General features: G+C 57.6%; 1 protein-coding gene and 1 long non-coding RNA gene across 4 annotated transcripts; one reads left to right on the forward strand and one right to left on the reverse strand.

The window, feature by feature from the left end:
• Positions 1 to 110: 110 nt before the first annotated feature.
• On the reverse strand, positions 111 to 4,341 carry Kremen2 (kringle containing transmembrane protein 2). 3 transcript variants are annotated; one of them, XM_027940700.2, is made up of 9 exons: positions 4,251 to 4,341; positions 3,832 to 4,006; positions 2,976 to 3,067; positions 2,758 to 2,882; positions 2,422 to 2,575; positions 1,697 to 2,029; positions 1,503 to 1,628; positions 1,343 to 1,421; positions 111 to 1,095 (listed from the first exon to the last, which is right to left on the reverse strand). In XM_027940700.2, exons 1-9 carry the CDS (start codon positions 4,339 to 4,341, stop codon positions 885 to 887), a joined length of 1,386 nt encoding a protein of 461 aa, XP_027796501.2. In that variant the 3' UTR covers positions 111 to 884. The 3 variants fall into 3 exon arrangements, with proteins under 3 accessions (XP_027796501.2, XP_071461368.1, XP_071461367.1); XM_071605267.1 differs by lacking the exon at positions 1,343 to 1,421; XM_071605266.1 differs by lacking the exons at positions 3,832 to 4,006; positions 4,251 to 4,341 and adding an exon at positions 3,545 to 3,731.
• Positions 4,342 to 7,479: 3,138 nt separating this feature from the next.
• LOC139702851 (uncharacterized) lies at positions 7,480 to 10,799 on the forward strand. The gene is made up of 3 exons (XR_011705425.1): positions 7,480 to 8,589; positions 9,075 to 9,142; positions 9,405 to 10,799. It is a non-coding gene; the product is annotated as an uncharacterized lncRNA (long non-coding RNA).
• The last annotated feature ends 1,153 nt before the right edge of the window (positions 10,800 to 11,952 follow it).

Below are 11,952 nucleotides of genomic sequence, written 5' to 3' on the forward strand. Positions count from 1 at the left end.
TCAAACTCTTGGCATGAAACGCCATGCAATCCTGATTCTGAACTCTCATTAACATAGTCCCTTCCACCATTTAAAACTTGCCGAGGCCTGTACCAAAATAGGACCTTTATTTAAAGTCAGTGATGGACCTCTTTGAGACAGGAATTTGGGTACATATGGAGGAGATAATGATTATCAAAGGAAGGGCCCATGTAGAAAATGCCCATGAACCATTGCCACTCCTGACCAACCCAGGCCATGCCCTCGACCCATGCCTTTAACTACAAAAAAGTTACAGGAGGGTGAAGTGCAAGTTTCAGAAACACTAGAAATTGTGTAACTCCACCCTGCATCCATCTCTAGTCCAACCCCTAGCAATTGCTCCTATATAAATACTAACCCCAACATCAAGAAGTTGTCACTCCTCTGGACACGGCTCACATTCTCCCCTGAATGTGTCTCTGCTTTCCTAAATAAACCTTTTTGTGTTTCTGGCACCTGCTGAAATTCTTCTACAACATGTTCATCAAGGACCCCATTTGTCCTGAGTCCATGTCCCTTCTCCAGAACGCCTCCAAATGCCAGTGACATTTTGACTACTTTTTTTGACTTCTAACCTCTCACTGAGGGCAGCAATCCAAGATGACCCCAGGAAGGTCTCAGAGACTCCTAAAAACAGAGACTACCTCCCACATCAAGATCTATGGGTTGGTGAGCTGGACCTAGAGGTTCAGGCCAAATACCCAGAATAGAAAAAGATGCTTCCTGTCCGATTTCTGGTCTCCCTGGAATGACCAGAGACCAAGCTGCCTTTGAAGTGGCAAAAGGCCGAGGTAGAATGCGGCATAACGTCTCGGATATCCGTCTCACTGGCAGAAGGTCCGATGGACCTTGGGGGTCCGAAGTCAGAGAGCAGAGATGAGCGAGAGTAAGGAGCTCCTGCTGGAGGCACTCAGGGGCTGATAGCCGGTGGCAGGACCCTCTGCCTGGGGGTCCCCAGGAGGACAGGGTAGGGCCACCCCTTGGGGCCGGCGGTACCACACAGCCCAGCTTCTCCCGGCGCCCCGGGAAGGTCCCAATGCCGGGGGCCCTTTTCCCCGTGCCAGAACACAGCTCCTAGAGAGGGAGCAGACATCAGCTGGACCCCGACCCAATCCCACCTCCAGCATCCTGCTCTGCCTGCGATCCCACGCTCAACTCTAGGTGTGGACCCAAGGTCTTGCCCGCTCTAGAACTTGGGAATCCCTTCCTAGTTCCCCTCTGGGGCCCTAGTTCCCCACCGGGGCTCCCGTGCCCTGGTGCACCAAGGTGTCAAGCGCCTGGTGCGGGGGTCCGCCCTCAGGCCCTGCCCCAGCGCCCGCACCGTCGGCGCAGCAGACGCAACAGAGACAGGAGCAGCAGCAGCAGCACAGAGACGGCCGTCACCGTTGAGAAGACCCGGGCTGCGGGCACACGGGTGCAGTGAGGACAGGGCCCAGAAAGGCCACTCCCTGATTCCCTCCCGCTTCTCATGCCCGCCTCACCCCCCATTGCAGCTTGTGGGGCTCCAGGCCTAGGGCTGCAGCTCACGTTGGCCCCCAAGGGGGGTTCTGCGGGCGTCTGGGCCGAGCCCTTGGGGGGCGTGCGGTCCTCCGCAGCGTCCTGCAGCCCTGCGGAGAGGAGTGTGAGGCGGGGTGGGGGTAGAGGGCGGGGGTAGGGGGACCGGGACCCAGCTCACCGCGGTAGGTGAGCGCGAAGCCCTGCGCATGGCCGCGCGCATCGCTGCTGAAAGTGAGCAACAGCACAGCTGCACGCAGGCGCAGAGGTCCGGGCGGAGGAGGGCGGGAGCCGTCAAAGGTGCGGAGCAGGCTGCCCGAGGCGGCGTCGCGCAGCTCCAACCGGTCACGCGGGTCGGCCAGCTCAAAGAGGCGGAAGGTGAGCTCCAAAGCGGCACCGGTCGGGCCCAGCACCCAGCTGCAGTTCCGATCTGGCCCATACTCGTCGGGAAAGTCCGGGGAGTAGATGACACCCTGAGGCGCAGTCCAGTTTCCCTGACAGGAGCCCACCGACACTGCAGGCAGGGATTACTGTCAGGACCCTGAAGCCAGTGGCTTTTCCTTTACAGCTTGGAGTTCCCCGCCAAAGTTCGTAGCAAAGCCCAGCTGGGCCTAACCCCAGGCCAGTTACCTAGAGAGGCCCCGCCCCAAATCCAGGCCCTGTGCAATCTCCTTCCGTCCGCGCCTTCCACCAATACATTTCAGGTCTGGCTCTCAACTCCCAGGTTCAGTCCCGTCCCCTTTTCGGGGTCCAATCCTCAATCCCAGTTCTTCCTCAGGCTGGGACACCAGCCTAGCGATCCCCCTTCCCAGATTCTGCCCCTATGAGGGCATGACACGTCGGGTCCCACCTGGTCTCTTCCCCTCACCCAAGTCCCCCACCCTCTAAGCCATATCCACACCTAACCTTCATAGATGCCCAGCCGTCCATCACCGCCACACAGCTGGCCCGGGTGGCCAAAACAGATCTGGTCACAGTCCGTAGCGGGAGCAAGGCGTCCCCGGGCCAGGTCGCTTTCAGAGCCACAGAAGCAGGCATAACCAGCCTCCACACCGGCCAGCTGGGAGCATAGACTGAGTAACCCAAAGGCAGGGATGGGGTAGGAGTGGAGTGCTGGGGTCAGAAGTAGGAATCAGGCTGGCGGTTCAGAACCAGTGTTAGGATTTGGCGTCAGAGTGTTGGGAGTTGAGTGGGGTCCTGAGGTCAAAGTCAGGGTTACTGGTCTGGGCTTGTCAGCAGTACCTGGTAGCCCTTCATGCGGCAGAAGCGAAGGCACACCTGGACAGTGAGCTTCGTGGAGGTGCCACTGGGACCACTGAGAGCTGGGGGTGCACCGGAGTCTACAAAGCATCCCAGGTAGCCAGGCACTGAGGAGAAAGCAGAGTCAGAATACCTCCCTGAAAGCGACCCTCCACCCAGGTTCCTCAGAACTCCCACCTCTGTCCAGCTGACCCACTCACTGTGACATGTGGGAATGTCACAATAGCGCCAGTAGATGCCCTCCTCAGTTTCAGCTACATAGCACCACGGCTGCACATCACCATCGGGGTTCCTGCAGGTGTGGGGGGTAGTGGTCAGGATCCCACGGCCCTGCCCCATCACCTGTGAGCAATGTGCCCACTAAGGCTCTGTGTATGTTGGAGGCCATGTTCCTTTCTGTTATCACACAAATTCTTGTTTTCTCAACGCGCTTCTGGACGTCAACTTCTGAGATGACAGTGGGGTGTCATTAAAGGACCCTTGAGGGCTGTTTTTAGGTCTTTGGCTGCGGCCAGGACTTAACCTCCTAAGTGAGAACTTTGCTGTGGGTCTTGGCCATTTCCCTCTCCTCAGAACCCATCTTAAAAGTAGAAGTGTGGAGCCCTAAGCTTTGCGGATTAACAGAGAAGTGGCTCCTGTTCTGTCCCTGTGGCTCCAGACTGCAGCTGTCGCTCTGAATTCCTATTTCCCCATCACCAAGAGTGGATGGTGGTGAGGCAAGAGCCTGACCCATCACCGCAGGGCCCTCCTCTGGCCAGACCCCACTCACACTAGCCCTTCGAGTCCTCTTCCTGATCTGAAGTTTTGCAGAAATAAGGCACCTAAGTCCGACTCCTTTAGTGAAAAAATACTGTGCGCCCAGTCTTCCCCAAGTACAAGAGAGGCCATGCGCTTCGCGGTGGCTCTGCCCCTAGTTTGTCCGCGCAGACCTTGTGTTGTCCGCGCAGACCTTGTGTTGTCCGCGCAGACCTCAGCTCCGCCCACGCTGAGGCCCCGCGTCAAGCCACCTCCCGTAGCAGAGTCCCGCCTCCACTGCTCACGGGCCACGCCCCTCACCGGCAGAAGTTGTGCGCGCCCAGCCCCCAGCGGCCCTGGGGGTCGCTGGAGCTACTGTAGCTGTGCTGCTGCGTCTGGTCCCAGAAAAGACACGGGCGTCCAGCTCCTCGAGGACCGGTGTGGTTCTGGTGACCGCGGTAGTCGGCGCCATTCACCTGGAAGCACTCGGACAAGCCTGCCAGGCAACCGCGGGATATGGGGCGGTCTGGACCTTCTCGGGACATCCTCATCATCCGACTCCAGCTCCCGCCTCGGTCCCCAGGCAGCACACCCAGCGCCCGCCCCCGCGGGGGCCCTCGGGCTGCTCAATTGCTCCAGCCACCTGCTCTGCCGCCTCCCCAGCTTCGGGGGCCCCAGCCCTGGGCAAAGAGGCCGAGGAGGGAGCGGTGACCATGTCTTGGCCGCCGTGCCTGACTCACCTGGACTGTACAGGCTTACTGCCGAGGCCCCGCGCAGCGGCAGAAGCGGGAGCAAAAGGAGGAAGAGACCCTGCAGGGCCTGTGTCCCCATGGCCCCCAACCGGGTAGAGATCACCCTGGCCCACCCCCGGACGAACTCCGGGGTCTCCCGGCGACCCGGGGGATGTTGTCCTCCAACTGTCAGTCCTTGTCTCGCTCTGGACGGCGCACTCGGTCTCTGGCTCCCTGAGGTCCTCGTGTCTCAAGGTCTCTGCTCCTTGGAAGTGTCTCTGCCCCGTCCCTCCCTGGGGGTCTCTCCGTGGATATCTGGCCGCAGGCGTTCTCTGTCTCTGCTTCTTTTTGCTCTGGCTGGTGCCTCGGCCTCCACACCCACCTTTCTCGCTGTGCCTGGCTCTCCGCTTCTCCTTCGCCCAGGTCTCTAACGCGCCGGCTCCTGCCCCTTTCGCGTCCCTCCTCGGGTTCCTCCCTACCCCCTGAGGGAGGACGGGAAGCCCCGCCCGGGACTGGAGCGCAGGCAGCAGGTCCAGACGCCTCCCACGCCCGCCCCCCGGGACCCCCAGCGTCCCAGAAGACGCCTCCCGGCCCCTCCCCTCTCCTTCCGAGGGTGGGTGCGGGTTCTAAAGCGAGGACGTGGAGGGGGACAGGCTGGGCTAGCAGAGGATCCTAAAGGGGGAGATACAAGACCCGCTCCCGCGGCCGCACGGAGTCCGTGGGTCCCAAGCACCCTTATTCAAATGTACACGCGTGCTCTCATTCAGTCACCCATTCATTGTCGCGCTCACTCGCACACCTTCTCCCTCCCCAGATCCCGACGCTACTGGCTCCAAGGAGGAAGTGCCACTCCCGGCCCCCCCGCACCCGCGAGGCAGACTGGAATCGTGGACGATCGGTCCCGGACAGGCAGGGGCAGCTGGTGTCTGGGGAGGAAGGCAGCTGCGCCCCTGGTCACAGCCCGCCCCCTCTCTTCCTCCTCTCCCCCCCCTCCTCCCTAGGACCCCAGCCCAGGCTCTCCCGTGCTTTCACTGTGCGGTGGAATTCCCCCAGCGGTGCCCCCCACCTGGCGAGGGAGGGGGAGGGTAGCAGGCCCGGGCAAGCGTGGGGGGAAATTCCCCGCCCCCTCCCCCTAGGCCCGACTCCTCCGAGTCCTCTGATCTCCCAGAGCCGCCTGCCCGCTGCCCCCGGGGCTTGGGGGGAGGCCAGCGCAGGTGCGTGGGAGGGCGGAGGCGGGGTGGTGGTGGTGGAGGGTGGGGGGCGGGGGACCCAGAGCGGCCACGCCTAGCCCAGGCCCCTTGTCCATCAGTCCAGCTTGCTTACCCCTCGTCAGGCCCTCAAAGGCCGAGGGGCCCAGATGGACCCATCAGGTCCTGGCTAGCCCTTGCCTCGCGTGCAGTCCCCAGTCCCGCAGCTGGACGAGCAAGTGGACGCGGGGGTGGGGGGCGCTGGGAAGATTCTGCGAGGCCGAGGTGCTCATGGCAGTGGTCCAACACGCGGAGATCTTACAGTTAGCGCCTCACGTGAAGGCTCTTGGGATGGGGGCACATCAAGACGGGGGCTGTTTCAAGAAGGAAATGGCTTTGCTGAGACTGTAGGCCAGGGCCGGGTGTGCCTCCTCAGGGAGCTCTCTCAGTGGTCAGGTTGGCCGGGGCTGAGCGTCGCCCTCCCGTGCTGGCTGGGTGCTGGAAACCCCTTGACCCCACTAAGGAGGGAGCAACCAGGGGCCACCAGTAGAACCGGGTTTCCCTTTTCCCTCCTGCCTGAGAGCCCGGGACAACGCTCCTTTGCAGAGAAGGTTGGGCGAGTGGCCAGGCGGAGGAAGAGGTGATGTGGGGGGCTGGGACAATGGGACCCCACGTGTGGAACAAGGAATATGGAAAGGTTGGGGGCAGGGAACAGACCCCTCTAGTCAGGACCCTAAGCCTAAAAGAAGGGTCCCCCGTGCCTGTCTCCTGCAAAGAGGACAGTTAGGAAAGGGAAGTGGTGCTCAGTTCAGAGGTGCAGGGCACTGAGATGGTGTACCCTCACCACAAGTTCCAGTTTCAGGTCACAGTGGTGGATCCTTCAAGAACTAAGAGAAGCCTCCTCCCGGCATACCATCCCTTTCCAAGCCTTGGGCACTCAGCACTCTGCAAGCAGTGGCCTGTCTGTGCTCCCAAGGCCCTGGGGAGGGGGTGTTGGATGTTTGCATGTCCCCACTCTGCGGGCCCACTGCTGGGGCACAGAAGTCCTTGAGAACTTGGCTGTTTCCGACTATAAAGTGTTGAAGCTAGGAATCAAACACTTTTTTCAATGTGATCCAATCCCGGGGAGCTGATGCTGACCCCATCCCACACTGCTTTGGGGGTTCCTGACTCTGCAGGGAAGTCTGGGTACAGAGAGACATCAGCTCCTTCTTGTCTTTGCTTGGGAGTTCCACTGCCATTACAGCAGCCCTGTTTTAAGCTGAGGTCCTGAAGCAGGATCTCCAGCAGCCCATTTCACAGAAGGGGAGACTGAGTGAGACCAGGGAGAGGCAGGGGTCAGCCTAAAGTCACCAAGGCATGATATCCTAATTCTTGGTATAAAGCGGGTGCAGCCTTGGCTTGTCAGTTCCCTGAGGAGTGGATTCCCAGGCACAGATCTGCCATGTGAGGGCAGCAGAGAGAAAGGAGCCTAGTACTTGAGTGTTGGTGGGTGGAGAGAGTCCCAGATGCAGGTGGGCCTTGCCCTCCCTTCCCCTGGGGCATGTGATGCCAAGTTCACCAGGTCCAGTGAGGAAGATGGTGTAAAGGTAGGGGACATTGTGTAAGAGGAGGAATTAGGTCACTTTATCCCATTAGGTGCCCCCAGGAAGGAGAGGGGCAGGCTCAGCTTTGACCCTCTCAAGAGACCCCCCCCCCCCCAGGGCTCATTGGAGCTTAGCCCTTTTCCGCCTGGAGGGCCAGTCAGCAAAAGAGTGGACTCCAGTGTGGAGTCAGAGTGCCTGGGTTCTACCCAAGGGCTACTCAGTGGTACTTGTCCCTTCAACTTTTTATCTTTGCAGTGGGGATAGTGTTCCCTTTCAGGCCAGCCTTCATGGCAGGGCACATCACAGCTACCAGGAAGAAAGAGGCACTGAAGCTGGGCACAGTGGCACATGCCAATAATCCCAGTGGCTCAGGAGGCTGAGGCAGAAGGATCACAAGTTCAAAGCCAGCATCAGCAATTTATGAGGCCCTAAGCAACTTAGGGAATCCTGTCTTGAAATAAAATTAAAAAAAAAAAAAAGAGCTGGGGATGTGGCTCAGTGGTTAAGCATCTCTGGGTTCAATCCCTGGTACAGAGGGTGGGGTAGAGGAAGAGAGGGTAAATTAGTAAGGGAAGGAGATTAGGGGTCTTGACAGGCAGAAAGTTCTAAGTTGACCCCTGGAGACTCCTGCTCCTGGGTGTCCACATTGTTCCATGAGCCCCCAACCAGGAATGTGCATGGACCTGTGAAAACATGGGATGTCTCTCCTGTGATTGGGTCATGTTATATGGCAATGGTGAAGGGACTTTTGCAGATGTAATTAAGGTCTGTAATCAGTTGTCATTGAGTTCATCAAAAGGGAGATGGGGGTGGCTTCTGTGGTGACACCAATAGTCCCAGCCACTTCAGAGGCTGAGATAGGCGTATCATTTGAGCCTAGAAGTTTGAGGCCAGCCTGGGCAGCATAGTGAGACCTCATTTCAAAAATAAAAAAAATAGGCCAAGGTGGGCTTGACTTGATCAGTGGGCCTTCGAGAGTCTGGAGCAACAGAGATGTTCCTCTGGCGGCTAGAGGAGCTGCTAGGCTTGAGGTCCTGGCTGCATACAGTCACGAGAGCTTGGGAGGGGACTCTGGGCCTCAAATGAGCCCCCAGCCGTCCTGCCTCCTTGTAAGGCTCTGAGCAAGGACCCTGCTCAGCCCTCCCAGTCTACCAAAACTGTGAAATAATCATGAAGGGGTTTTTTTTTTGTTTTTGTTTTTGTTTTTCTTTTTGGCTCTGGGGATTTAACCAAGGGGCACTTACCCACTAAGCCCCATCCCCAGCCCTTTTTATTTTTTATTCTGAGACAGTCTCATTTAGTTGCTTAGGGCCTTACTAAGTTGCTGAGGCTGTTCTCAAACTTACGATCCTCCTGCCTTAGCCTCCCAAGCTGCTGGGATTACAGGCATGTACCACCAAACCTGGCTAAAAGGGCATTTCAAGCGGCTAAATTTGTGGTAATTTGTTCTGCAGCAGCAGAGTGTGCTGAGTAGGACAGAGGCGGCAGGGGCAGTGCCTCAAGGAGAGCCTGCTCAGCCCAAGGGGCCCAAAGGTACTGCCCATCAGCAGCCACCCTCAAGACTGCACCCTGCTGGTAGGTGGTGGAGCTGGGCCTATTGGAGCTCTTCACATGGGACTTCAGAATGCGGACAGGAGTCTGTCTCCTCCTCCTTGGGGAGGTGGATGTCTTCCATTGGCTGGGGAGGCCAAGGTGGCACTGAAGGAAGGGTTAGGCCCAGCAGGGGGAGAGGAAGGCAGTCTGATTGGGCAGTGGCTTGAGGTCCATGGCAGCATCTGTGGCACGGGGGCCTTGGCAGCCTCTAGAAATCCCCTTGGGTAAATCTGGCTTTGGGTCCAGGTAGTCACATCTGATTGGGAACCAGGGAGGAGCCCTGGGGCAGGTGTAGTGTGATGGGATTTGCATTTAGAAAGCCCCTGTCCCTGCTGTGGGGATAGTTTATAGAGAGGGATGCTGGAGGCAAGGGTGTGTGTAGTGGGGCTGGGGCCCCGGGGAGAGTTGGAGGCTGAGAGATGGACATGATTAATAGAGGGACCCGCTGGGTTCTTCAATCCTTGTAGCCCTGCACAGGACAGAGGAGCCTTCTTCAGCCAAAGAACACACCAGGGAGAAAGAGGAGGACTAATGGGTGGGCTGCTGCTTCTCTCTCTCTCTCTTTTTTTTTGCAGGGGGGTGGGTACTGGGGATTGAACTCAGGGGCATTGGCACTGAGCCACATACCCAGCCCTATTTTGTATTTTATTTGGAGACAGAGTCTCACTGAGTTGCTTAGTACCTTGCTGTTGCTGAGGCTGGCTCTGAACTCGCAGTCCTACTGCCTCAGCCTCCCGAGCTGCTGGGGTGACAGGCTGTGCCACCACGCCCGGCTTTTCCTCTTTTCTTTTTTCTAGCACTGAGGATGGAAACCCAGGCCTTACACTATGTGAGATGATTGCTTTGCCACTGAGCTACACTCCCAGCCCGTGGAGCTGCTTCCCAGAGTGATGACAACGTTCTGGTAGTAGGTAGAGGTGATAGGTGCCATGAAATCGCACACTTTGGGTGAATAGCATGATATGTGAATTATATCTCAATAAAGTTGTTGAAAAAGAGCAAGGCAGGTGGCAGGCACTGACAATGGATGGGATGTAGGGACAGGCAGGGCAGTGTCAAGGACAGCTCCAGGTTCCCACTGATGTATTTATGCCATCAAGAGACTAGAAACACAGTCCTCTTGCTGCCCATGCTGCTGCTGCCCCCAGGAGATCCTGGGGCAAGGCCCAGAGGCAGTTTGCAAAAGAGGGCCAGACTGGGACTGCAGATGGACAATGACCTCTGGGAGTGGACGTGCTGACAACAGCTGAGTTCCAGCAGCACCTCACTATGTTGCCCACACTGGCCTCCAGCTCCGGGTTTCAGATGACCCTCCCGCCTCAGCCTCCTGAGTAGCTGAGATTAGAGGCATGTGTCATTGAACCCAGCTAACTTTTTACTTTTATTTTTTAAATTTTTAAAAATTTATTAGATGTAGATGGACATAATACCTTTATTTTTAATTTTTACGTGGTTCCAGGGAACGAACCCAGTGCCTCACATATGCTAGGCAAGCGCCATACCACTGAGCCACAACCCTGGCCCACTTTTTAATTTTGATCCATGAGGCATGTCATGCCATGGGCACAGAGACACTGGTGCCCCATGGTGCTGAGGGAGCCCTCAACAGAGCTAGGGCAGGGTATGGAGGTGGCCAGGTAACTGCTGCTGTCTGTCAAGGCCTGGCTAGGCTGCATGATCCACAACCAGGAGAAGTATTTGCGGTGTGCTTTGCTCTGTGGCAGGGGACATCTCTGTGGCTCTGGAACCATGGAGGAAGTGAACTTAAGAGAGGGAAGGTTCTGGGCTGGGGTCATAGCTCCAGGTTAGAGCTCTAGCCTAGCATGTGCGAGGCACTGGGTTTGATCCTCAGCACCACATAAAAAATAATAAAGGTATTTTAAAAGGGGGGAGGTTCTGGAGATCAGGAGTGACAGCCCTTGTAGATGAGTGACCTCTGGGCAGAGGTGGGTGGTTCATGAAGCTGCCCTGGGCCACAGCCATATGCAAGTCCATGTCCTTCTGAGAGTACTCAATCTGTGCCACCTGGGCTGTCTACCTAGCCTTTAAGGTCAAACCAGCCCTCGCCAGCAAAGTGGATGTTTAGAAAGTGGGGAGAAGCCGGTGTTCCTTCTCTAACTTTGCTCAAGCCTCATGCTGACTTATAGGGTGTCCAAAGCCCAGCCAAGATGACAGGGCTGCATGTGACATGCAACTAGACTCCACTGTGGAGGCTGCAGAGCTGACAGATGGCAAGGCTCTGCAGGAAGCCATAGCTGCTGTGACCCTTGGTGCTTCTCGCGGGGCACTGCAGGCCTGAGTGGCACTAACCTTCTTTGGTGGAACTGACTGGAGATGTGGCTCCTGTAGCAGCAATAGAACTGTCCATGCCTTCCTGTGGTGGTGGCGCCTCCCGCAGGGTGCACAGAGTACAGGATGCAGAGGAGCGGGCTCCAGCTGCTCTGTCCATTTCCTCAGAGCCCAACTCCAGCTGCTAGCAATTCACTTAGCCTTGAGTGCCCGAGATATAGCCACTGGGCTGGGTGTTCACGGCTGACTGGCAGACAATGGTGACATTCTGGGAGGTGGCTACAGTGTCACTGGACAGCCTTCTTGACTGGTAGCAGATCTGGAAAGTGGGGACCCAGAGGTGCTGGCAGTTGAGGTTAGGTAATGGGCTGGAGTGACAAAGGAGTAGCCACCTGACCAGAAGGGAGTCAGGGTGAGGTGCCACTCCCACTCCAATCTTGCCCTTGTTTATGCAAACGAGTGGGGGGGGGAGCTCAGGCTGAGGGGCGGGGGCAGAGAATCAAGCCTCTTTCAGTAGCTTACTCTATCAGGGCCTGAAAGGCCATAGGTGCTGCTCTGTCCCCTGCAGGCTGGAAAGAGACCCCTCAGCAGCCCCCTCCAGAGAGTCCCACTCCAGGCCCCCCATCTGCTTTTGGTCCAAGACACATCCAGGCCAGTTAACCACCACTGCACAGGCAGGGAGTCTCCCCATGGGGAACTTCCCTACCAAACCCATCACTTCCCAAGCATGCAGTCCTAGACTCTCAGAGTGTGTGGCTTTGCGGTGGCCAGCTGTTGTCACAAGAGGACAGTGAAGCATAAAATAGGGTTTATTGAGGGAAGCAGATGGGCAGAAGGCCAGTGGGGGCACCAAGCTGTCACTGTCTAACAGTGGGTAGCACCTCTCTGGCCAGCTTGCCAGCCAGGGGAGCCTATTATGGGGTGGGGGCAGGGACCTGCTGTGCAGGGTCTCTAGCACGCAGGGGGCTCTCACTCCCCTGCGGGTGTCCGTGTGCCTTCCTAGGACACTCAGTCCCGCAAGGCTGGCAGCTATTAAGCTCCCCAACAGGAGGAGGG

Source organism: Marmota flaviventris, chromosome 19 (assembly GCF_047511675.1).
Source record: "Marmota flaviventris isolate mMarFla1 chromosome 19, mMarFla1.hap1, whole genome shotgun sequence".
In the NCBI taxonomy this organism is placed as follows: Eukaryota; Metazoa; Chordata; class Mammalia; order Rodentia; family Sciuridae; genus Marmota; species Marmota flaviventris.

Bases quoted from the DNA above. Each gene is read 5' to 3' on its own strand.
- Kremen2 (XM_027940700.2), bottom strand. From the start codon at position 4,341: ATGGGGACACAGGCCCTGCAGGGTCTCTTCCTCCTTTTGCTCCCGCTT. The intron at 1,629-1,696 runs GTGAGCTGGGTC...TCCTCTCCGCAG, and splicing joins CTTCGCGCTCACCTACCGCG to GGCTGCAGGACGCTGCGGAG. The intron at 1,422-1,502 runs GTGAGGCGGGCA...GTGTGCCCGCAG, and splicing joins CCCACAAGCTGCAATGGGGG to CCCGGGTCTTCTCAACGGTG.